The sequence below is a fragment of the Mus caroli genome, unplaced genomic scaffold (assembly GCF_978045245.1).
Source record: "Mus caroli unplaced genomic scaffold, Mus_caroli_1 scaffold_14, whole genome shotgun sequence".
NCBI lineage: Eukaryota > Metazoa > Chordata > Mammalia > Rodentia > Muridae > Mus > Mus caroli.
Genome location: NW_028227269.1, coordinates 84703148 through 84728810, shown reverse-complemented (window position 1 = coordinate 84728810; position 25663 = coordinate 84703148). Strand labels below are relative to the sequence as shown.

At 49.1% G+C, this 25663-nt stretch overlaps 1 protein-coding gene across 1 annotated transcript in view; it reads right to left on the bottom strand.

The window, feature by feature from the left end:
• Positions 1-479: 479 nt before the first annotated feature.
• Ift43 (intraflagellar transport 43) overlaps positions 480-25663 on the bottom strand; it is a 79683-nt gene continuing 54499 nt past the window's right edge. Inside the window, exons 4-9 of the mRNA XM_021179388.2 lie at positions 23111-23143; positions 21812-21855; positions 1722-1794; positions 1416-1491; positions 893-955; positions 480-764 (exon numbers count right to left, since the gene is read on the bottom strand). Coding sequence (XP_021035047.1) covers positions 645-764; positions 893-955; positions 1416-1491; positions 1722-1794; positions 21812-21855; positions 23111-23143 — 409 coding nt within the window. The 3' untranslated portion in view covers positions 480-644. The remainder of the gene's footprint in view (positions 765-892; positions 956-1415; positions 1492-1721; positions 1795-21811; positions 21856-23110; positions 23144-25663) is intronic.

The following is a 25663-nucleotide window of genomic DNA, read 5'->3' as shown; positions in this document are numbered from 1 at the left end:
GTGCCATGATGGAGCCTCCCAACTTGAACCAGCAGGAGGCTCTTAGGATCCTCAGGCAGAAGGGAGAAAGGAGAGGGTAGTCTGAGCAGCCAGCCGCCCATCCTGCCGAGGCCCTCTCATGATCATAGCCTGACCCTCACTGGGAGGGCACGGTGGGCACAGGTGAAGCACAGGAGTGACAACTGCTCCATCCCACCACACACAGCTTCCCATTCTTTAACTGTGTACAGTTTGGAGTCCTTATCTGATTGTTTAAAAGTCACCTTCCTGCCACACATGATGTCATGCCTGTAGTTCCTGAGACTGAATTAGGAGAATCAGAAGTTCAAGGGGAGTCCCTTCTGTGTAGTGAGACCTGATCTCAAACAACAGCAACATCACAAAAAGAAAAGAAAAGAAAAGGAAAGAAAAGAGAAGAAAAGGAAAATGTTGCCTTCCGTCACTCATGAGTCTAATATGACAGGACAGGATGGAAGAAATGCTCACAGAATAAAGTCATTTATTGAATTAGACTGCTCGGATGTGTCCTACTGAAAATAAATATTCTATTACAAAATGTTTTGTATAAAAACTGTAAGCTGCTTGCAAGCTCTCTTGGTTTGAAATTTCTTGTATTTGTTCAAATGCACAGTGATGCTCCTGGGTCAGATGTGCCTAGATGGTCCCACAGGATCCTCCTTCTCTGCCCGCAGCAGGTCCCACTCAGTGAGGAGCTCTGAGGACACCTCAGTGTACAGATGGTCCCAGTCCCAGCCTACATCATCCTGCCAAGATGAAGATTGCTAGGTAAGAGAGAGAAAAGCCTTCCCTCCAGCCGACTTCCCACTCTACCCAGGAAGTTGTAGGCTAAGCCAGGGGAGGAGCCAGGTGCAGGGCCAGGAGAGCACCTTACCTCTCGCACTTCATGCTCTGGGGCCAGCACTTTGGTGAGGAGTTTCAGGTCAATTTCTCCATCCTGCAAATGCACAAAAAGCCAGGCTGGACCCTTGGGGCTTCAGCATTGCTTTTACACAGTAGAGGTACTTGCATATGGCAGAATAACCCAAACTGAGACCCCAGGAAGCCTTGTTCAAAGAACAAATCCCTGAGTGAAAGGCATGACCATGGGGAGGAGGGAGACTCTGACATCCTCAGCACTGGGCTCACTAGGGAAAACCAACAACAGGAGGCCAGAATGTGTCTCATAAGGGCAGATGGCAACAGGGCAGCCATTAGGTAGCCATCGTGTGCCATGAGGATGGCCGGAGTGGCTGGGAGCCTGGAACAGGAGTCTATGGCCCATGGAGATGGCCAGGGATGTCACTGCCAGCATTTCTTGGCAGCCTCAGTGATGTGGAGGAGTGTGTACTGATCTGGAGGAACTGAGAACTTTCCCCATGGAGGTCCTGAAGCTGGGCAGAGGTGGGGCCACTCACCAAAGTCTGAAAGGCCGAGTACTTCATGAGGTCATTGTCCAGGTCACGGTAGGTCATCACTCGGTTTACCTGGATGCTGAAGGAAAGGAATGAAAGAGCCACAGGCAGCACTGGTTCCAGGAGAGAGCCTGACCAACTACTACGTCTAGAACCTTCTGTGCAGACAAAATGTCCCAGGAGAGTGTGAAGAACAGAATGGAACCACTTGTCAGAGAGACTAGAAAGGCCTGCTGCAGACGGCACTTGGAGTGTGCCCATGTGCATGTTCTGGGCTTCCCCACCAACTCCACACCTAGCTTCACCTACCTCGGAGGGGACGCCACCTGTAGCACAAAGTCTTCCTCCTGCACATCTTCCAGGTCTGGGATCACAGGAATATCTGCAAGGAAGGTGGAGCAGCACAGTGTACAGCATGGCCATGGCCCCTGCCTGCTTAATGAGCCTCCACACGCCAGGCACTCAGGCACTCAAACATGGAGCTGCATCCATTTCTGCACCACAGCCATCTCTGAGAATGTGCAGGAGGGGCCCCTGCTAATGGGTTCTGTACTTGTATCTCCCTGGAGTTTTCTTCAGTAACTCTGATGTAGTCACCAGGTGTGGTGGTTTGAATATGCTTGGCCCAGGGAGTGGCACTATTAGGAGGCCTTGTTGGAGGAAGTATGTCACCGTGGGGGTGGGCTTGGAGACTCTCCTCCTAGCTGCCTGGAAGACAGCCTACTCTTCTCTTCCTTTGGAAGAAGATGTAGAATTATCGGCTCCGCCCACACCGTGCCTTCCCTGCCATGCTTCCTGCCATGATGATAATGGACAGAACCTCTGAACCTGTGAGCCAGCCCCAATGAAATGTTTGCCTTTATAAGAGAGTCGCCTTGGTCATGGTGTCTCTTCATAGCAATAGAAACTGTAACTAAGACATCAGGGAAGGGGCCTGGGGTGGATCTCCATGGAGAATGTAAAACTCTCAGCCCTTGGAACATGGCTTCTAGGAGGGCAGATGAGGGTGGAACCAGTGGGCTTGGCACAGTCAGACACAGAAATGACAGTGTGTGGTGTCACAAGCAGAAGAGATGCAGATCTACACACGTACTAGCTCCAGAGAGCAGTTATCCCATGTGCATGGTTACCTCTGGAGGACACTTTGGTCAGAGAACCCACTTCTGACACTGTCAGAGATCAGGGCTGCCACTGGCCAGGCCCACTGTGACACTAGTTCAGTGGTCCCACTCTCTCCAGGAGGTTTTCCTCTCGGAACTCTTCAGACACATTACAGACACGTGCAGAGATATGAGGCTGTCCCCCCCCCCCCCAATCAGCCTAACAATGTCACACAAACAGGAGAGAAGTGAGAGACAGGTCTGTCACTTCATTAGGACAATATGCTTAAGTTGCCAAAGAGTGTCCAGAAAGATAAAGATACACTTCCTCCAAGTGACTATCAAAGGCCAGTTTAGGGTTTTTTGTTTATTTGTTTGTTTTAATTGATCAGAGCCAAGAAAAAAAGAGGTGGGGCAAGAAGAAAGACCACACAGGGGAGGCGTTCCTAGGACCCTAAACCAACTACAGATATATAACCAAGAAGACATCCCAGAAGGAAGGCCAGCACTTCCATGGGCTAGATGCAATTTTATTTCCAAAAGAGGCACAGGGCCATTCCAAGAACAGCTGGTAAGATTCCTGCCACTTCTGGCCTAGTCATTATTCAGATGCTGTGACTGTTCTAGTCAAGCTAAGCCAAGAGCACATAAATGTCTTTATTACCACTTCCTACAGCAGACTTCAGACTCATTGTACCCAGGAAGGGAGAGTGAGCACAGGAGAGGAGTGACACGGAAAACAAAACAGAGAGAAAGGGACAGAGAAGGGGTCCCTCGGTGAAGAGGGCTAAAAATAAAGAGAAACTGCCAATAAGAAACAAACAAGAGACACGTACCCAGCCCCCAATACTGAGCAATATTCAGCAAGTCCTGTATCTACAAGGGGGCTCATCCAACCTTGGATTCTATCTCTCTGACCTGTTAAAAATACAAGTCATGGTATTCCCCACAATTCCATTTCTAAAACTAATAGGAATTTAGATTTCTTTTTTAATTCTTCCACAATCAGTGCGGCCTGGTGGTGGGCTCCCTGGCTAAGGCTGCACGGTCCATCCGGCAGAGGGACAGGGAAGCTGGCTGTGCCCTGTGCCATCCACAGAGTGACAGTTTTAGAGTGGGCCAGTCAGCAGCTCACTGTTGGCTCTCCTTGGCTGTGGAGTCCAGCCTGAGATGAATATTCAGGAGTTGTTGAGAAATGGCCCACGCTGAGCTGGGGCTCGGGATGGGGTCTTCCCCAAGTCCCCTTTCCCTCCACAACTCCAGCATTTGGGCCCTGTCAGCTCAGCCTGGCCTCTTCAAGCTCTGAGGAATTACACTTCTGCTCAGCATTCACTGTCACTCCCCGTGGGCTTTCCTGTTGGGCTCCACTCCCCTCCTCCAAATGTGCACAAGGGAGTGTGGGGCCTGCCCATCTGCGACAGATCAGAGGTCAGCGCGGGCCTTGGCAAAAGGCCGCTCAGAGTGGCACTGGTGGGGCTGGCCACACAGTGGGGCTTCGCTCTAATTGGAAGCCTGGTGCCCAGTAGAACCCGGTGAAGTGCCTGAGTGGGACGGAGCCAGCGATGACAGCCAGGCCAAGACAAGCTGGAACATTCCGGTGCAGTGACAGCTTGCGATATCGCAGCAGAGCTGGGCTATCCAATTCCCGGCTCCCAGTGGGACAGGTGGCCATGGAGCAGGTTTTGGGCAAACTTCAAAGAACTTCAAATTTTAGGAGTTTTGGATTTACAGTCACAGACAAGTGCCTGCTTATGTGTTCAGGGGATATTCTGGGAAATCTGTTTGCATTTTCTCTCCTTCCCTTACCTCCTTGGTCACAGATACCATGAACAAAGCTAGAGAGAAAGAGAGGGGAAAAGAGGGAGGGAGAAGGGAAAGGGAGAGAGAGAGAGGAAGGGAGGGAAAGAGGGAAAGGAGGGAGGAAAGATGGGAGAGAATACAGACTGCAGAAATCTGCATTTTCCAGGCTGGAACATGTGGGCCTGGTGCCTGAGTAAAGTCAGATCCCCCAGAATTAGACTGTGAGCAGAGAAACGAACGAACCCTCTGGAAGAGCAGCCAGTGCTCTTGAGTCTGTGAACCTCAGCACCTTCAGATCCTCAGCACCGGTGAGAAAGCTAGGAGCTTCAGTTGTAACCCAAGTGTTGGAGGCAGAGACCAGCAGATCCTTGGAGCATAGCCAATCAGTGAGCTCCAGGTTCCATGGAGAGTGACAAAGGAAGGCACCTCATGTTGACCTCTGGCCTCCACATACTTAGTTAGGCATACGTGCACGCACATGCGTGTGAGCACACACACACACACACACACACACACACATGCACATACCACACACAACCAGCACACTCGGGATTGGTTTTTTTTTTTTTTTGGTTTTTCGAGACAGGGTTTCTCTGTGTAGCCCTGGCTGTCCTGGCACTCACTTTGTAGACCAGACTGGCCTCGAACTCAGAAATCTGCCTGCCTCTGCCTCCCAAGAGCTGGGATTAAAGGCGTGCGCCACCATGCCTGGCTACACTCGGGATTGTAATTTGACACTTTGAGAACATGTGTGCCAACAGTGACTAGAGGGAAGGGAGGAGTCAGTTTGGTGCTGCTGAGAAGTTTACATCTTTTAGTGCAGCACTAAGGCCATAACCAGGCCTCTTTGAGTGTCAGGTAAGCTCTCTCCCACTGAACTATGTCCTTGGCCAGTCTGCTACTGTTGCTAAACACCAGTAACTTCATCTACCTTGGCCTTCTTTTCTCCTCTGCTCCTTGAAAAAAGCAGTGGTAGTGCAAGAGAGGCAGGTGAGAGGGTGCGCAGAAGTCCTCTCTCAAGGTGAGAGCACATGTCCTGGAGTCAGGAGTCTGAATCCAGGCTCCACTGTACACTAACTGTGTGCCTTATGCCCTCTGTGACTCAGTTTCTTCATCTATAAAATGAAGGTCATGACTGCTTCTGGCTCTTCAGCCACTGTGAGTATCAAATGCAATAACGGAACATGCTATTTATTGGGTGACTCTCCATGGACAAACATAAAGAGAGAGAGGAGACACTCAGCCCCGGGAGCATGGCTTCTGGGAGGGCAGCTGAGAGAGGAACCATTGGGCTTGGTTCAGTAAGACACAGAAAGGACAGTGTGTGGTGTCACAAAAACTGACACCTATTCGTGATGCAGATATACACATGCACTAGTCGGAGAGCCAAGGGCTGGCAGCTGGTAGGACTGACAGAGCAGCTGTGGCCCTGTGCTAATTTCCTCACTCAGTCCTGCTATCGAGGGAAAGGCTTTTAGAAGAGCATGGAGGTGAAGCAGGCTGTGTGAGATGAAGCCCTAACCAGCCACAGAGCCAGGCTTCTAACCCCTCCAAGGCTCTCTCAAACCAGGAAGCTTTCCTTCCTAAAGTAAGGCCTCTCACCTCCAAAGACACTTCTCATACAGTGGAGGGCCAAGAGAACTCGAACAAACAAAGATTCTGGGCCTGTACCCTAGAAACCCAGAGATACCACCCCATGTGTCTCACAAAACTCGGGGAAGAGGGCTGGGCACCTTCACCAGTCAGAGAAGCACTCACCTCTCCTTCTCCAGGTCTCATCTCTCAACTCCCTACTTGGAACTGGGGCATGGGTAGAGTCTCCCTGCCCCTCAGCATCTGCTGCACAGCTCTAGGCCAGAGCCCTAAGGTGTCGCTCCTTGTCTTGTGTATTCCCACTCTGCCTATGTTAGCTATCTCAGCAAACTGTGCAAGCTATTTCTCTGCTCCACATGGTGCCTGCTCAGTCTAACTGTAGAAAATACTGTCCACTTCTTTGTCCAGTCTAATCACCCATCCATCTCTCCACCAACCCATCCATCAACTTGTAGATCTGAGGCACAGTGACTGAGCGTCCAATATGTGAAAGGTATCACACTAGGTACAGCCAGAGGCAGCAGCAGACAAGACAGACACGGCCCTAGTCTTCATGAAGCACCAGCCAGACAAGGTTAATGAACAGAAACAAATATCCTGCTTACAAATAAGAACACACACTAGGAAGGAAACTGACTTTGTTCTAAGAGAAAGCGATTGGGAGACCGAATAGTGAAAGTCACATTATGGATGCTGTAGTGAAGTTTAACATGGAAAGTTTATCTTCCCTCGGCAAGCCTTTCCTCAAAGGTAATCCATTAACACTGTATGGATTTATGGAGAAATCAAGCCCACCACAGCACATCTGTCTTTTTAAATAACTGTAGTTCCTTCTGGACACACAGGTGGGTAGTAAGTACCCTTTCCAACAGCCATCTAGTATTCTAAGTGCATGCCCTGGGATGCATGCAACCCAGTCCAGAGGGGCTCTGGTTTGGAGTCTGGGGTGCGGGGTGAGGATTTAAGGAAGGTCTGCTGGAGTTGGGGATGGAGCAGCTGAGAACTGGAAGAGAAGCAAGATGAAGTCTGGCAGGGACACTATGAAGGTCATTCAGGAGGGGATGTACCTTACAGCCCTGAAGGTATGTTGGGGTGGCTGGGGTGTGGGGCCCAGAAGACATGGGCCTGGCTCAGCAGGAGAGGGCATATTGTTCCAGGAGAGGAAGGACATGCAGAGCCAGCGAGAAAGCAGGTGTTGGCTGCTTGCTGTGTGCACATTATGGACACCACAACAGACCAAGCATGGCCAAACTGCCACCGGGGCTCTGCATACAACAAGTGATATACCCCGGGGGGGTGTGTGTGGGAGGGAGATGCACAGCCTTTGCTTTGTGACCAACCAAGTCCCATGGGCAGAATTAAAAGTTTCATATGTGGTCCTTTCACAATTCATTTGCGACTTCAGACGGACATGAAGGTGGTCTGCAGGAAGCAGCGTAAGTGGAATATACCCTGTGCCTCCCACCTGCATGGAAAACTAGCTGGGGTCAAAGGTATGTCTGCAAATAAATAATAGCAAAATAAAGACGGGCTGAGAAGAAATGAGTCAGTGGATGCCCCTCAAATGCCCAGTCATGCACAGGGCACAGGGAAGGGCCCAGTCCATCTCCGTTAAGGTCTTCCGACTACAGGCCAATGGAGCGCCACTGCGGTCTGCACTACACAGGAGGGTTTGTTCTACAGGCCGACCAACAATGACCCTTGGATACTTCCTGGATTTCAAAATATCACAGCGATGGCTTTGGCTGGCTTGTATCTGCCAGACCTGCTGGGAACAATGGATGATTGGGGACAAAAGTAGAGCTGTTCATCTGGGCCCACTATGGACCACCTGGCTCCGTCTGAGGCTAGGGTCACACTGTTCTTCGCTGATCTCTATATTCTGGAAGCTCTGCTTCACAAAGGAAGATAACTCACTCTTTTCTCCTCTCTCTCTCTCCTTCCTCTCTCTCTCTCTCTCTCTCTCTCTCTCTCTCTCTCTCTCTCTCTCTCTCACACACACACACACACACACACACACACATACTAAAACCTAGAATGCTGCTACCCCCTGGATCCACACAATCAGCTACGATCACTGAAACTAAGTGTGTGGCTGCAGATACAGAGCTTGGTAGGCCTGCCAAGCATGCACAAAGGCCTAGGTCTAAGCCCAACTACAAAAGTACATAGATAAACAGACAAATATAAAAATAATTAATAAATGTACGTACCACAAGTACACCAATTAGGACTGGCTTTACCAGGTGAGAAGTCACCTTTTACCCCGAACATTTTTACCATGGACAGCATCATTACACTCAGACACTTACTTCAGACTCTCCTACTCTCTCGGCCTGACAATGAAGACCTCAACTGCTGCGTCTGGTGAGGTTGTTCCAAGTGTCCACAACGCCCGAGGTGGAAGCTTCTGCTCCCACCAGTTTGCACTAGGACAGACTATGATCACCTGCCCTGAGCTTTGGCCTTTTGTGACAGGGTCTCCCTCTAGCTCAAACTGGCCTCAAATTCACAGGAATCTCTCTGCTTCAGTTCTCAAAGTGTTGGGATTACAGGTCCTAGCCAGGTAGGTCACCAGCAGAAAGCAAGCTTTATGGTGGATTCTGCTCCCCTGAGTACAGCTCGAATACCTCACAGGCTCTTCCCAGACAGGAAACACAGCAGGCCCCTGTGTGTGGCCTCTGGGTCCTGGCCAGGAGGAGATGTCTTCTTCTTGGGTTCTGCTTCTTACTGAGCTGACTTTTCTGTTAGTTCTGGGGACCACGCCTGGGCCTGGTACACTCATGGCAAATGTTCTACACCAAGTTTTATCCTGGCCCTGCTGGGTTTCTTGGCTGGGGATTTCTACATGCCTTGTTAGGCTTCTATAGGACACAGTAGCGTCTCTTCAATATTTTAACACATTCTCGCCTTGACGTCCCCACTTCCCCAGATCCTTTATGGTGTTCATGACAACATCTGTCCCCATCGCTTCATCTGCTAACTGCACGGAACACACGCCTCTTGGCAAACTTCTTTTCCACTCTGTGACCTGGCTGCAGGGACTTCATGGGCTGTTAGGGCTCATGCCCAGCATTCAGAGTTCAACAAGCCCAGCAGCCAATCCATGGAAAAAAAATCTGGGCGACTGTGTCGGCGGCCATGTTCTTAGTACATGGTGACCTAAGACAGGGATCGCTGCGCCTTTTCTCGGTAGCTGAAAACTTTGTTTTACTGAGTGCTGTTACCTTCTGCAGCACGGATGAGGAATTTTAAGCAGGCAAACGGAAGAAGGTCTGATTGAAGATGAAGTTAAGTGAAAGAAATTGGTCTCATTTAGCACATGACAGGATTCATCTGTGTTCCCAAGTCCACTGAGGTGGCATCGTGGGCGTTTCATATTCATGAGCTGCTGCGACACTGTGTCCCCTCATTTACAAAGAGCCGTGTTCAGCAAATTCTGTCCCTGTGGACACCCCATGCATTTCATGGTCTTGTCAGAGAGACATCAAACGCTCCAGTAACCAAATACCAGAAAATGGCTTTAATTAGTGGATCTCAATCGTATAAATAATTTTTTTTTCTAAGTGAAAAAATGGAGAATTTTTTAAAAGGGAAAAGAAAAGGGAGAAAGCAGTAGGCAACAGGCTTCAAACACCCGAGGAACAAGGGAGAGAGGTCTCGGAGGGGTCCTGAGTGCTCCCCCTGTACTGCCCATATCAGGGGACGAGGTCCCCAGGTCCCCAGCAGGCCTGCTGTCTGCAGGCTTGTCCCTTGTGATTGCTACTCCTTAACACAGGGTCCAGGCTGTCCTCATTAGGGGCAGATGAAGTGAAGAATGCAGAAATGGTGGCAGAGGCCACAGAGTCACACAACAAACCCCAGGACCTGGGCTGACTGCAGGCAAGAGGGTGGCTGGAGACAGAGCCCTGCTCGGGCAGCTTCCTGAGGAGGCCTGCGATAGAAGACAGAGAGCAGATGCTTCGCCACATGGTGGTGTGCCATGTGTCCCTACTAAACCAAAACTCTCCTGCGCTGCTGGAGAGGCGGAGTAGACCTTGAGAGCAGGAAGGTCAAAAAGGACACTCTGGCAAGTGCCTGGCTCCTGCGATGGCCTGTGGCTCTTGGAAGATCAGCAGCAGAGAAGGGGTTTGCTGAGAGCCTTCAGATAGATGAGTTGTGGCATCACATGGTGCACAGCAGCAGCCTGAGCCCACTCTGTTACCCACAGAGGGGTGTCACCATGTTTCGGCAGGAGCTCTCAGACACCCGCACACAATTCCTTCACCAGTACTCCCTTCTGCAAACCACGCCCCCCCAAGCCTACCCAGGGCTCTAAAGGAATCAGTGATGGGCAGAGAGGATGACCAACAACCAGGGCTGAGCTCTGGGATCGATTCCAGGGCAGCGCTCATGGGAAACAAGTTAGCCCAAGAGGATTCTCAGTAGCAAAGAGCCAGGGCTTTACGGGACTGAATTCTGAGAAGACCTAAGTGGTACATTTTGGGGTGGCCTCTTGGGACTGTCATCCCACTGGTGACTGGCAGCTGAAGAAATGAGGAGCAGGCTCCTCAGAGCTGCCTGGTGGCTTCTTCCAGCTTTTATCTGCAGGCCTGTGTTGAGGATAAGGAGGGAGGAAGAACTTTAAAGATAATAAAAGAATGTGTGGCTGGAAGGAAGGGAGGCTGAGGGGCTCCTCAGTGAGGCCCGGGATGAGGGACACAGTGTCAGTGTGGTGAGAACGCCATCGCAAAAGTGTGTTAGAAACCGGGCATATCGGATTCTATTTCATCCTCTTCATGTTCCCGGGGAAAAAACAAGACAAACTACACTGCTTTCATTCCAAATCCTTAGGTTTTGTGTTTTTCCTTATATATATTTATTAAAAAAAAAAATGCTCCTTTGATCGATGCCACCCGTGACACCCCACATACGGAACGCCTCTGAGCGGCTCCCTCCACGCGAGGCCACTGCTGGTGACAGCCAGCTGGTTTTGATCACAGCCATTCCGAATCGGATTTTCATAAGATAGATGAGGAGTCTTAGTGCTGCTCTCTCTTATCAGATGAGAAACGGAGGGGGAGGGGAGCACGGGTCCGGAGGGAACAACGCAACAATCAAGGGCTGTGTGGTTCTCTCTCTGTCCCCTCAGCTGCTGCAATTTTCAAAAGAGTTTGCCTCGGGCACTTTTAAATGATGGCGTCTCAAATCTGTAATCATCCTTCAAGAGCTTTCTCTTAAAGGGTCTTTTAGGTAAACCTAGTCCGTCAACCACACTTACGGACTCAGGAATCAAACTGTCCTCCAGCGGGTGTGTATCGTCCCCATGGCCGGTGACTGGCAATGGAGTTTCAGAAAGCTGGGGAGGCTAACACTAGGAAGAAAGATCCACCACTTGGTTAGATTCACCTCGTGCAAGGGTTGGGGTCGGGGGAAGATCGCCTTTTACTTCCTCCCCAGATTTTGGCCACCTGGAGGTTTGGCTGGCTCAGGACTTATTTGTTCTTACAAATGTCCATTTGTGTCAGAAGGGAGGGAAAAAAAAAAAACTTTCCAAGCAAGGGCGAGGTGATATCCCACGTCTAACCTTAGACACACAGACACACCTCACCCTTTCCATTTCTCCTAGGCAATACCAGGCAGGCAGGTTGTCACAGGAGCAACCAACCATCTAAGGAGGGTGTATGGGCAATCACCACCATCCAAGACCATAGCCTGCTGGGCTTTGGGTGCAGCTCTGGAGCCAGGGTTCTCTTTGCTGTAGAGAACACTGGGCTTTTTGTTTACACAATTCCCATCATTTGAAAAAGGTCCTAGGACAGTGAGCCTCTTTCTCCTGGTCACATACACACAAGGAGCTTAGAGCCTCTGTGTAGGGGCTGCTGTCCCTGAGAGGAGCTGGCTACCCAGAAGGGCTCTTCTACTCTGTGTGCCACAGCTGCCCACTCCCTTCACAATTGTGGAAGAAGGACTGCATCTGGCTCTGAGAGTGGAACCACCACTCATCCACATGTGGACAGCCTTAGAGAAAGAACTACATCAGAGGTAATTCTATCCTACTTAGAGTCTACCTTCTGTCCTCATGAGGAATAAACCAGGAGCTGAGAACATATACCCTCCCTCGTCAGCTGAATGTTGGGTGACCCACTCTGAATCCCATGAATGCAATGCATACATGGTACAAAGCTTTCACTCTCATTCTGCCCCTTCAGATGGGGACATGCCAGTAACCTGTTCACGTGAACAAAGACTGCAACCCAAGAGAAAGTGGCTATTGACTGTGCTTCGTTCAGAGATGTGATGACAGCAACTCTGGCGAGTCTATTAGGGTTTGAATGAGAAGTGTCCCCACAGGTTCCCAGCTAGCTATGAATACCACTCTCCAGCTGGCAGTGTTACTATGAATCTATGGGGCCTTGAGGAGGTATTGCTCATCTGGAAGAAGTAGGTCATTGGTGACAGGTCTTTGCAAATTATATCATCATTGGTACACCATGATGTAAAAAGCCACCACCACACCCGCACATACTTCTACCACTGTGACCTTAACTGCCTCATCATGTCTCTCCTCCATGATGGACTGAGACCCTCCAAAACTGTGAGCCAAAATAAATTCCAGCTTATATTATGGTCATGGTGACTCAGAAGTGGGTAATACATTTGGTGTGACCTGAAACTTCAGGATACCACTCAGACACAGAACTTTCTGTCAGTCTGTCTGTCTGCCTCTGTCTCTGTCTGTCTCTATCTTTCTGGGCTTTGACAGTTGCAGCAACAGGAGTCTACTGTGTGCTTCTTGCCATTGCTATGCAGAACCCCCTCCAGGGGCCCAAAGCTATGGGGCTCATCTTAGACTGGATGTCCAAAATCATGAACCCCAACAAACCTTTTCTCTTCCTAAGCTCATGATCTCAGATATTTCATTATAGTAAGGGAAAGATGACAGTGTAGCTACTTTCCCTGTTGCTGTGACAAGACACGCAACAAGAAGCAACTCAGAAAAGGATTTATCTTGGCTCACAATCTGAGGGTACTGTTCCTGGTGACAAGGAGCTGAGCCAGCCGGATCCTGAGGTGGCTGCTCAGCAGGGCCCGAGGTGGCTGCTCGCTTTGCCTCCACAGTTAGGAAGGCAGAGAGAAATGGCTGCCGCTGCTCCTCTAGCTGTCTCCTTTTTACGCAGTCCAGCAGGGAGGGTGGGTAGGTCTTCCTGCCACAATTCTTCTCATCTAGAGGGTCTCACAGCCATGCCTGCCTGCCTCTAGGGTGATTGTGGGTCTTGTTTGTCAAGTAGAAAACCAGTATATATCAATACACTGATTAAAACCAGGCTGTCAAACACAAATGTCAATGAGGTCACCACCGTAAGTAACACTGGAAACAAGGCTACCAAGCACCCAGGACCCAGCACTTCCCACAAACTGCTTTAGCTGTGCCTTCGCCATCGTTGCAGCTAGGCGCCTACACAGTGGGTCTGAATCTGCCATGAGGGTGTGCCCAACTGTCCCAGCTCTGCCAGTACTGTCCCAACCTGGCACACAGAACCTGGCAGGCACTGCCCTTCCTGCCTGGTTTTCGTCCTCTGGAGGAGCTGGTTGCTCGTTTGCCGGTGCCAGCTTATTTACTAGGTCTCTTCTAGGTGAGTTATATACTGCAAAGCTCTCACTTCCTCCTCCGGGAGAGGCTGAAGTGCACCTTGGTGAGCGCACACAGTGCCTCCACAGGTGAGGCAGTTAGCACCATGGTGGACACAAGCTGTATTATCAATGCTCCTTCCTGTGGGATTGGGTTCTGTTTCAACATTCTTACCTGATATCCTGTGAACAAAGTAAGGCACAGAGCAAAGGGAGGGCAGCCCGTTCTTGGCTCACCACCTCTGCACTGGCTGCAGTTACCTGCTGTTACCTGCTGAGACAGGGAAGGTGGGAACGGTGACAGAATGGACTACTAACCAGTGGCAATTACTATTGCTTAACTAAAATTATGAACACAAAGCAAAAGCAAGCAGGCTTAGGAGGCAGCTAGGAAATGCCACAAGCTGCATGAAGCTTCAGCAAGGCAGGCGACACACGAAAACTGCTCTCGCTGAGCATGGGAAGAAGAGAGGCTACATCTTATCTGTTTCTCTCTCTCTCTCTCTCTCTCTCTCTCTCTCTCTCTCTCTCTCTCTCTCTCTCTCTCTCTCTCTCTCTCTTTCGAGACAGGGTTTCTCTGTGTAGCCCTGGCTGTCCTGGAACTCGCTCTGTAGACCAGGCTGGAATTTGAACTCAGAAATCCACCTGCCTCTGCCTCCCAAGTGCTGTGATTAAAGGCGTGCGCCACCACACCCAGCCATCTTACCTGTTCTTAAAGAAATCTTTCCACTTTTTCCTTTTCTTCGTTCAAGTTCTTCAGGCTCCAAGTGACTCTGCTGTTTGCAGAAGGGATGCAGGATGTGGTGGAAGGGTTAAGCAAGAATGAGACAGCACCCAAAAGAGAGGCTGAAAAGCCCAGGGAAGATGATGGGGGAGCAAGAGTCAGGGGTCGGCTCAGAGATAGCCCTCTAGAGATAGCGCATTTCCAATTCCGCTGACAGCACTCACCCACATCTCCTTCCAACCTCATTGCGTAGCTGTGTTCAGCCACTTTTACCTATTTTCCCTGTTGACATGGATAGAAAATTGAGCAATTACCCTTAAACTCAAAGCTCTCAGATCATCCAGATTGCTACACTTGAAGAATTAAGTCCCCAGTCGCCCCTGGCTAGAAGTGGCTCGACTCAGCTTGTCCTTTAGGAATTAAACACTTTTTGGTTGGCCAGAAGGATTTATTATTCCTAGGTCTAAGGCATTTCACTTCTGTCAAAACTGGACCTCAGGATGTGAAAGAGACAGCTCTCCCCAGCGGGGCTGAGGGGCACCCACAGCCTGGGGCTGCTACGAGAGGGAGTCACAGTGCCAGATATGGTCCTGCAGGATGCAGGAGGGCGATGCTCTAACACAGTGGCTTCTTTTATCGAGCTCCTGTTTTTCAGGGACTTCCCATCCTTAAAGGTTAGGTTAGGGAGGCTCATGGATGGTTTTCTAACTTGCATTTTGGTTTGACATAAATGACTTGAAAGTAGAGTCCATGTTCAGATGTATATCCAGAGAAGGTTTTAGCCTGAATATTCCTCGCATATGCGCATGTGTGTGCTTGCACTTCCACCTGTGTGCTTACTTGTTGAGGCTGGAGACACGGGGTGTTTTCCTCATTGCTCACTACCGTTGTCTGTTGAGACAGGGTCTCTCACTGAAACTGAAGCTTCCGGTTTGGTGACACTGGGTGGCAAGCACCCCGGGGATCCTCCTGTTTCTACTTCCCCAGTGTCAGGCTGTAGGCACACACCCGTGCCCAGGGTTTTCACGTGAGTGCTGATAAAACCCAAGTCCATGCTTGCATGGAGAGCCCTTTGTCAATTGAGGCTTCTCCCCAGCGTCCCTGAACACTCTTACTGAAGTTAAAGACTTTCTTTTCTCCGTCCCTATACCACCTCTCAGTGTTCTTTACTGCCTCACAGTCATACCTTCTACTGCTGGGTGGGCTTTAGGGCTGACAGGGACTAGAAGGGCTAGAAGAGGTTAGGAGGGATACATCTTTCTACCGGTCCTCCCCTTCTCTTATTTCCTAACCCCACTGCCCTTCTGGCAACTAACTTCTGCTCTACCATCAGCTGAGGCTTGGAGTCACTTCTGCAGACTGCCCTTCCGTTCTGTCACCCAGTTCAAGTTAGGTCTCCATTCCCCCTACAGCACTTACACTCTTCCTCCAAGGGACTGAGTCATAGTGCGTTCCTACTTATTCAGTTGTGTGATAATGTCTTGTGTTCCGGCCCCTTGCTAGACTGTAAGCTACCTTGAAGGCAAAGACGGTGAGTATCTTTTTCATTGTTATCCCCTGGAGCCCGGCCATACGCATCGCTCAGCAGAGTGTTGTACAAGTGGTTGCCAAGTCAATGATTCAGGGAGCGGCTTGTCGTGCATCGCTCTCATCGCTCTCAGAGACTGAACTCAATCCTTTTCCAGACATGACACTCCTTTTCAAATGCCAGGCAGCCTTCCAGTGACAGAGAGCTGATGGCTTCACAACAAGCCAAAAACTTGATTTTAAGAATGGATGATTGGTGGTGGCTCAGCGGTTAAGAGTACTGACTGCTCTTTCAGAGGTCCTGAGCTCAATTCCCAGCAACCACAGGGTGGCTCACAACCATCTGTAATGGGATCCGATGCCCTCTTCTGGTATGCAGGTGTGTATGCAGATAGAGCATCATGTACAGAAAATAAAGAAATAATCTTTTTTTTTTTAAAAGATGATCTACAAATCAAAAAATGTGATGCAATAGGAAATTAAAAATTTCCAGCATAGCAAAATAACCACTAGAGAAAAAATGGGAGCCTACAGAAAGGAAGAAGAAAATCTTTAGCAACTATGTATCAGATGAGGAATTCCAATGTGACACACATAGAGAACTTCAAACATTAAAACCAAATACCTCCAACTGATAAAGGGGTTAATGAATTGGACAGGAAGTTCTCAAAAAGAAGAAATACAAATAAATATTTGAGAAAGTGTTCAACATTCTTAGCCATCTGAACTGCGTTGAGAGTCCCTCTCACCCTAGTCAGAATAAGCACCATCAAGAAAACCAGTAACAACTAATGCCAAGGCTGTGGTGAGAGGACACCAGCACTCCTAGAGGGAAGCGAAATGGGAGGAGCCACTATGGGAGTCAGTCTGGTTCTTCAAAAATTACAAACAGAGCTACCATGACTCAGCCGGACCACTCCCAGGAATACACTGGAAGGACATAAGTTGATGTACCATGGAGACCCATGCCTTCTTCAGCCCTACTCACCATCAGTAAGAAATAGAACTGGCCTAGATGTCCACAAGCAGATGGAAGAAGAAATGTGGTACACACAGTGGAATATTAGTCACCCAGAAAGGAAGGTGAATGGTCCTCCTTCAGAGGAAAGGGAGCAACTGAGGGCCAGCATGCAATGCGACAGGCCAGACCCAGAAGCATAGTTGACTACTGCAAATATTCTCTTATATGTAAACTCTAGATTGAAATGTGCATCTACTGTGTGTGCCTGTTTGTGTGTGATATAAAAGGGGAAGAGGAGACCTTAAGGGAAGAGGGGGAAAGATCTAATAGAACAAATGACAAGAAAGCTGACAGGAACGCTATTTGGCGGGAAAAAGAGCACCAGGGAATCACAGGGAGCGGGCATAAAAGAGGGCAAAGTATACAACACATGTGTAAAATTCCCAAATGAAACCCATTCCATGGTATGCTAACTTATTCATCAGGATGCTCATCTAAACAGAGACTTTCCCCCTGTCCACAAAGGCCACACAGGGCTCTGGCTGCTGTTACTCTCCCGCTGTTTTCTATAATCACAGCCTCCCACTTGCCCAAGCACTGTGTGTAGGAATAGTGAAGTACTTCAGGCTAGAACCCTAGCTTAGAGAGCTGACTGCTAATCTCCAGAATGTCACTAAAGGCAGTCTGTAGTTGGAATGGACAATTGCTTAGCTCTGCAAACCAGGGTCCTGACTGGCGACACCAACCATTCTCCACTTGCAGTCTTTCCTTACACCAGGTCCTTTCTTCGATTCCAGCTAATGGAGTCCTGTTCACCCTTCATGACCTGGTCCAAGTTCTTCCTACTTCCTAAAGTGCTTTCAGCTCACACACATCTTAAGTACCCAGTCACTTACATGTAACCACGCCCCGCCATGCCACCCTCAGTCTGCCACAGATGCTCAATGCCTGTCGAATTTTTTTTCATCTTCTGTTTTGCTTCTCAACAAGGGTCTGAGTTCCTTTAGGTTAGAGCTACCCCATGTCTTGTGAGGGATTTGCAAATGGCTTCCCAAAGACCTACTCCAACTTGCAGATGTTCTACTTACACAATGTTTTAGAATTCTTTCTTGGGGGCTGGGAGCCTAGCTCAGTGACAGACAGGCCGCTTAGAACACATGTGGCCCTGGGCACAAGCACCACACGCCTCAAAGTGTCATTCTTAATTTCATATTTAATTTTCTCATGCTGGGGACTGAGCCTTACAGGAGCTATGGGCATTTTACAATTAGAAATACAGCCTTAGTCTGCCTGTCTTCTTTTGGAGTATAATTTGAAATCTTTCAAGCCGTGCTCTCTGCGCTCATCCCAGGCTCCAACGCTCTCTGTCACCTCTCCTCTGGCTGTTTCCTGTGCCTAGATTCTCTGTCTGGCTTCTGCATCCATCTGAGCTCACAGCCTAGCCACGTTCTTGCAAACAGTCCCAGGTCGTGTCTTTTGGCTCAGTGGCAAATGCCCAAGCCCTTTATAAATGTCACTCACTCTGTTTCTATTCTGGAATCATCAAAAGTCCATTTCCCCTGTGTTTTTATGTCCTACTTCCTGGAAGCGGAAGGCACTGGAGGAGAGAATCACACACGCACCCCCTCCAGACGCCATGCACTCTTCCTGTGATGACCCTGACACTGTAGCTAGTGAGACAAGGCTCCTGAACATGCCCCACGACTGAAAGGCAGGGAAGGAGCAACAGTGTTTTCTTCCTGGATCAGACACTCTTACAGACCGGCACTGCCTTAGTTACCACCATCTCCAGAACCTGGGGCTACACCGGCCCCGGCAGGCACTGGATGGAAACCTATAGACTTTCCTCTATAAACCTAACCCCCAAGGCTGGTGGTAGGAGACTAGACAGAATGAGGGAGACTTGATCTGGGCTCTGTTCTTCTCCTTTGGGACGCCCACCTGTGACCCATCTCTGCTGGGTGTGATCAGCCCTTCCCAGGTGATAACATCCCTTGCTCCCCTAAGACCTGGATGTGGTTTTATCAAGGGAGCCAGGGGGTCTCCTTAGAGGTGTTCAAAAAGCTGTTTAATGTCACGGTTGACTCTATGGCCATTAATGAGTCACAGGAATCATTCCTGGGGCCCCACTGGATACTCCAAGTTCACAGGAGCAGCCTTCCCTAGCCAACCAAGTAATTCTCTGGGCAAAGATAATTCTAGAAACTAGCTATATGCAACATAGGATTCTTAGTGCATAATGGAGTCTAAACATCCGCATTCGACGGAGTGGACTAAGCCGTGTGAGTGTGAAGTGTGATGTAGGAACTGATTTTCCATTAAGGAGGCAAGCAGAACTGAGTGGAAAAACAGATTTATGTGGGAGAGGAGGCAGGTGTCTCTCTGGCAGAGCTTGGCAGGGGGAGGGGGGACTCTCTCAAAACCACAAGTTTCACATGCCAGGTTTATGAAGGGGAAAATATTAGAGGTATTATCTGAAAATGGGTCTCTTTCTTCTCTCCTTCCTTGGTGATACTTGACAAGCACCCATCAAACACTGTAAGCAGTCTATGAAGATGTCAGCATACCTGAGATATTCGTCATAAAGGCTGAAAATAAGAGCTCTGAGGTCAAAGGTCAGCCTCAAAATCCTGCTGCCACCATTTTTTTTTACTGGTTGTGTGACCTTGGGAAAGGTTACTCTTCTCTGACTTAAGTCTGCTTGTCTTCAAAACAGGGATAATGAACAATTCAAGTGTCATCAGTGTTGGGCCTTATTCAGCGAGATACTGAAACCTAGTGAGGAAGCCTGAGCCTTTGCTTGAGTTTAGAGACCTGTCTTGCTCACTTCAGTACTGGAGTGACTCAGCACGACCTGCTTAAACCTGCCTTTGCCCAGCTACCGCTGATGTAGAATAACTTTCTTGGCCATGTGAGTCACCCCATACCCTCTGTCACCCTTCCCCACCCCCTACATCATCTCACCTCACCAAAAATCCCCACATCTTTCCTCAACCCTATATAAACAAAAGACTGATACAATAAAGTGAGTTCCTGCTTTGACAGACTCCTGGCTCTGGTGTGTTTGTTTTGGGCAGTGACACACTCGCCATCCCACTCAGCCCCAGAGAGACTCGGCTGGACCAGGTTCTCTCCTCTCATCAGCAGGGTAATACACTGTGGTATATCCATATAATCGAATATCATTCCTCAATAAAAATGAAGATACCAATAATACATGCAACAACCTGCACCAATGTAGGACTCAAAATGAGATTTTAAAAAAGGCCAGGCTCGTTTATGCTTCTATTTATGTAAACTGGGATAAAATGTGTGTACATATGCTTTCATTTATTCTAGAAAATGAAATTCTTTTATCATGAAAAAAAAAAAAGCACCAATAGTTGTTGAGGCCAGAGGCAGAGTGGAGATGAGCTGAGATGATGATGGGGACTCTATGTTCACCGTAACAGACTCCCACTGGACATAACTGTCCGCCAGACTCAGGCTGTCTACTTTACACAGTTAAGGCTATCTGTACTTAAACAGACTCAATACAGCTGATTGAAAAACCTTTGGCATGGGGCGACGGGTGTCAAGAACAGGCCCCTAACACAAGCATAACAACATGAGTGATGATCCGGGGAGCCCAGATAAAAAGCTAAGCAGGGAGGTGTAGACCCAAAACTCTAGCTATGCACGGCAGGGCAGGGCAGGGCAGGCTGGCCGACCCCTGAGCTCACTGGCCAGCTGAGTCAAACTGATGCATTCCAGGTTCACTTCTTTTAAAAAATAAAGGTGAAGAGCTATCAAGAAATGACATCTGTATCAGCCTCTCCCCTTTATATGACAATATATATGTGTACAAGCACACAGACATACGCATGTGCACACGCACGTACACACACAAAGATATACACATACACACAGAGTCCTGCCGAATATTGATTGTTCCTGAGAATTACCTGATACAGTATGTAAAATGTGAACATATATAGGCCTACTATCCCAGCATGTAAGAATATAAAGCCAGAGGAACACAAGTTCAAGGCCAGCCTGAGCTACATGATGGAAATCGTGTCTCCAAATAAATAAATAAATAAATAAATAAATAAATAAATAAATCACTAGCAAACTAGAAAATATGAAGCCCCTGTTTGGTGGCTGGTACAAGGTGGAGGCTTAGCAGTAAATGATGGTGACATTGGTGGACAACAGAGGGACAAGAGCCAATTCTCAGGTGTCTCTCCAAGTCCTGCGACACTATGTAGTAATCTCTAAGCCTCAATTTCTTAATGTGTTCAAGATCGCCTGTAGAGCCCCTCTAAGCTGCAGCAGTGTGACAACCGATGACAACCTGTACAGTCTCTGGTCCCACACATTCACACACAGCAAGTGTAGCATTTGCAAAGGTTGGACTGTGACATTTTATAGTTACTCCTTGAAATGCAGCATTTTCCAAGGGGGGAAAATGTGAGGAAAGTAGAGTTCCAGAAGCCCTTAGAGGGGCATGGGAAGGCGTGGTCCAGGCAGGGTGGCTAACAGCCTGGACACAGGCCAGAGGGCAAGCGCCAGTGGATCAAGGGCCACACCGTTTGCTTGTTGTTTCCATTTGGAAATTTCTGCTCAAAAGCTCTAGAAATTGTGTTTCCTGGATTTAATGTTTTCTTACGTAAAACCCAAGTTTCCTGGTATTACAAACACATATACGAGTGACTGGAGACAGAAGTTACTGGAGAAATGACTTGCAGCACACGCTTTGCCATAGACTCCTCCCACCGTTCCAGACTGGCCAGATACCGTTACCATCTCCTAGTTCTAAGCTGAGGCTACCATCTTCTTCAGACCTCGGGGGGGGGGGGGGGGCTGCAGCAGCAGCACAGCCAAACTGTCCAACTTCGGCCTGTCACAAAACCACTCAGGCAGCTTGTTTAGATTAGTGTCTCTGAGATACCCACACTGAGCATGGAGGCCTCCCGAGATGAAGAGGAAAATGAACTTTAGGGGAGCTTAGGTGGCCACAGTGGAGAGGCAGAGGTGTGAGTTGCTGTGTGGGGGCTTCCAGGGCTCCTGCCCACACCTGACTTCCTCTAAGGTCACTCACCTTCTTCGTCTGACCCCATCAGGTTCTGCTGTCGGAGGCGGCGACTGTCAGTGAGAAACAGGACAGGAGAAAAGAAAGTGAGTTTCAAACGACAACCCAGAGTCAATAAATAAACAGAGTTAGTAAATAAAGTGTCCTGACTACTTTTATGTCAACTGGACACAAGCTGGAGTCAGCTGAGAGGGAGCCTCATTTGAGAAGATGCCTCCATGAGATCCAGCTGTGGGCATTTTCTTAAGCAGAGATTGATGGGGGAGGGCCCAGCTCATTGTGGGTGGTGCCTTCCTTCCCTGGCCTGGTGGTCCTGGGTTCTATAAGAAAGCAGGCTGAGCAAGCCATGAGGAGCAAGCCAGTAAGAAGCATACCTCCGTGGCTTCTGCATCAGCTCCTGTCTCCAAGTTCCTGCCCTGTTTGAGTTCCTGTCCTGACTTCCTTCCTTGATGTGGGAGTGTAAGCCAAATAAGCCCTTTCCCCCTTGCTTTTGGTCATGGTGTTTCATCACAGCAATAGAAACCCTAAGACAACAGTTAATACATATAAATTCTCCTTCTTCAATAATCATGGTTAAACCTTTTCAGGCAAGTGGGTCTGCTGTGCATGACTGCACTGGCTGTGGAACACAGCACTTCCAAGGGCAGCACCCAGGCTGGCATGGATGCTCCCCGCCTCTGGGGGTGTGAGAACACCTGCCACTAGATCTTCTCTACAGCCTCTTCCCTTAATTTCAATTAACATCATTTTTCAACAGTAGGTCTTGGGAGAAGGGCAGCGTCAGTGGACTGTCACTCCCTCTGCGCACCTGGGTTATCACAGGGGAAAGTTTGGGCTCGAGCCCTGGCTCCTGGCCATGTGAAAAGGTAAGGCTATGATATGGGCACCAGTGCCAGGTTCTGACCTTCAGGGGAGGAGGCAGCATGAAGCACGCCCTTAATTTACCACACAGACCCCTGGCCACGGCCAGGTTCCAGACCATCTGATTTTTCTCTTTGAAGACTTAATTATGACTTTTATTATGAGCGTGAGTATTGTGTCTGGATGTGTGTATGTGCACCGTGTGTGCCTGGTTTCCACGGAGGTCAGTTCGAGCCTCTAGAACTGGAGTTGAGGACGACCGTGAGCTGCTAGGTGGGTGCTGGAAACCCAACCCAAGTGTTCTGTAACGGCTCGTAAATACTGAGCCGCCTCTCTAGGCCTCCATCCACTTCCCCAGTACTCAACACAGGCTGGAGAGACAGTGACAGCCAAGGCCACACTGCTGGCAAAGCTTACTACAGGAGACACAATAACATGGGGACTTACTCTTCCATCTCTTCAGAAACTTTCTTTCCCAATCTGGAAAAAAAAGAGAGAGAGAGAGAATATTTAAGACAACTTATGAGTCTCACACACAAAAGCATTGTCTGGGGAGAGGCTCAAGTGGACACATCCCAAATGCCACTGTAAGGGTATGTGTGTCTGCACACATGTGTGTGTGCCTTAGCATGCATATGTGTGCACCTCTGTGTGTGTCTCTCTGTGTGTATGTGTATCTGTGTCTCTCTGTATCTGTGTGTGCGTGTCTCTGAGTCTCTCTGTGTTTGTGTATCTGCATGTATGTCTGTGTGTATGTGTATGTGTGTGGTGCCTGTGTGTGTGTGTCTCTCTCTGTGTACATGGGCATATGTGTCTGTGTGTCCCTCTGTATATGTGTCTCTGTATGCATGTATCTCTGGGTGTAGGGGAAGACGGGGGAGGGAGAGAGCCCATGTCCAGCCAGAGTTTCTGTGCTCTGGGCAGGTGAGTGGGAGGATTGCCAAACGCTTTCCACTCAGCCCTGGGTGGCCATCTGCCTGTATGAAGCCACTGACTCCACATGGCAGGGGGTGGACAAGGGGCAGCCCCTGGTACCAGGTTCTCAGTCTCTGGCATCCCACACTGGATACGGCAGAGGAGCTGAGAACAGAAAAGGGGCCCCAGGGCGACACTCTCAGCCCCAGAGATATGGGAAGAGGGCAGAGGGAGAGAGGTTCCCACGCAGGTGAGAGTCCTTAGTCCGGGCCTTGGCTGGAGTGTAGGAAGGCCTTCTGATGGGAGGTTAGGTGCGGCTCACTAGAAGAAAGCCTAACCCATCCTCCAAGCACAGTGGGCCTTGATGAACAGAGACACTTTATGGTTTTAGAGCTTTATTGTAGAAAGGCAGGGGGAAAGTGAGAAGGTAGAGAGAGAGAGACTGGCCATGGCCAAGAGGAGAGAAAGGGAAAGGGAGAAAGAGAGTTAGAGTAAGAAAGGTGAAGGCTTAGAGAGAGAGAGAGAGGTAAAAGCTTAGAGAGTAAGAGAGAGAGAGTAAGAGGGAGAGATCGAGGTGGGGCCAAGCAGCCCCTCTTATAGTGGGCTTGTTATCTTGCAGTTACTAGGTAACTGGAAGGAGTCTAGCCTAAAGGTCAGAAGCTTGGGACTTTGTCTACGTGACTACTAGCCACATGCTTCTCTTGTGCAGGCTGTGGGGGCAGTAACTTCGTCAGGAGCCAGGGGTCCAGGAGACATGAGGGAACGCCTTCTGTCTCATGTAGGTGGGAATTACCACCACTGGGTTTCATCGGGGTACACAACCTCAGCTCAACTGGAGACTAGGCTGTCTATGCATAGTCCATTGCCCCACATCTCTCTCTGTGTGTATGTGTGTCTGTGTATATGTGTGTGTGTGTGTGTTTATCTCTGTGATGGGGTGGAGAGGTACATACTCAGTTATGCATGTATTCAGCAGAGGCAGAGATTGGATCAGGTGTATCCCTGGATCACCCTTCACCACCACCCCCTTCTCCCTCTTTAACATAGAGTTGGCCTGTAACTCTCTACATAGACCAGGCTGGCCTAAACCTCACAGGAATTCATTCGCCTTGCATCTGCCTCCTGAATACTGGGTTTAAAGGTCCATACCATCACGTTCTGCCACCTTATTTTTGAAACAGGATTTCTGTCATTGAACCTGGTACTCACTGATTGGCTAGACTAGCTGGCCAGCAATCTGTGGACCCCTGCCCCATGCCAGGGTGACAACCATACATGACCATACCATGTTTTTGTTTTGATTTTTGGTTTTTCAAGACAGGGTTTCTCTGTATAGCCCTGGCTGTCCTGTGCCAGGACCAGGCTGGGCTTAAACTCAGAGACCCACCTGCCTCTGCCCCCCAAGTGCTGGGATCAAAGGCTGAGACATTTCTGGATCAGCCGATGTAGGGGTGGGGAACCCAGGTTGTTGTTATCTGTGGTATTATTATTGCTGCCATTATATGATATTATCATTAATATTTTATGTGATTGGGAGCTGAAGTAGCAATGAAATAGTTTTCTATTTATGGTTGGGGGTCACCCCAATGTGAGGAACTATATTAAAGGGTCCGAGTGACAGGAACACTTACAACCACTGCTCTAGAGTGCAGGTGAGCTTGGTTTGGGCCACTCTGATGGTTCTTTTAACAAATGCTCATCTTTCTGGATTACTGCACTAACAAAAAGCTTGGCAGCAACACAACCTCTGAGACAGAAGCCTGAACTCTGCCACCCTGAGACCCCTCCTACAAGGCCAGGAATAGTTCTGAGTCAGCGCCGTTGGTTTCCTTAGAGGAGCCAAGGGACAGTAGGATGAGTCCTATAGTTATGTGGGTATCAGTGTGTGAGTAAAGGCGGCCTGGGTGGGAAGTAGGTTCCAGCCTATGGTGTCTTTCCCTATAGAAAGACAAATAGGCACATAGGTGTGCCTTCGGAGAGCCAATATAAAGTACTGCCTCCCAGATACACTACATCACTACATCCGTCTGATCCCCAAGGGCATCTTAGGTAGCACGGTGCCACACACACACCAGTTGTCAGTAC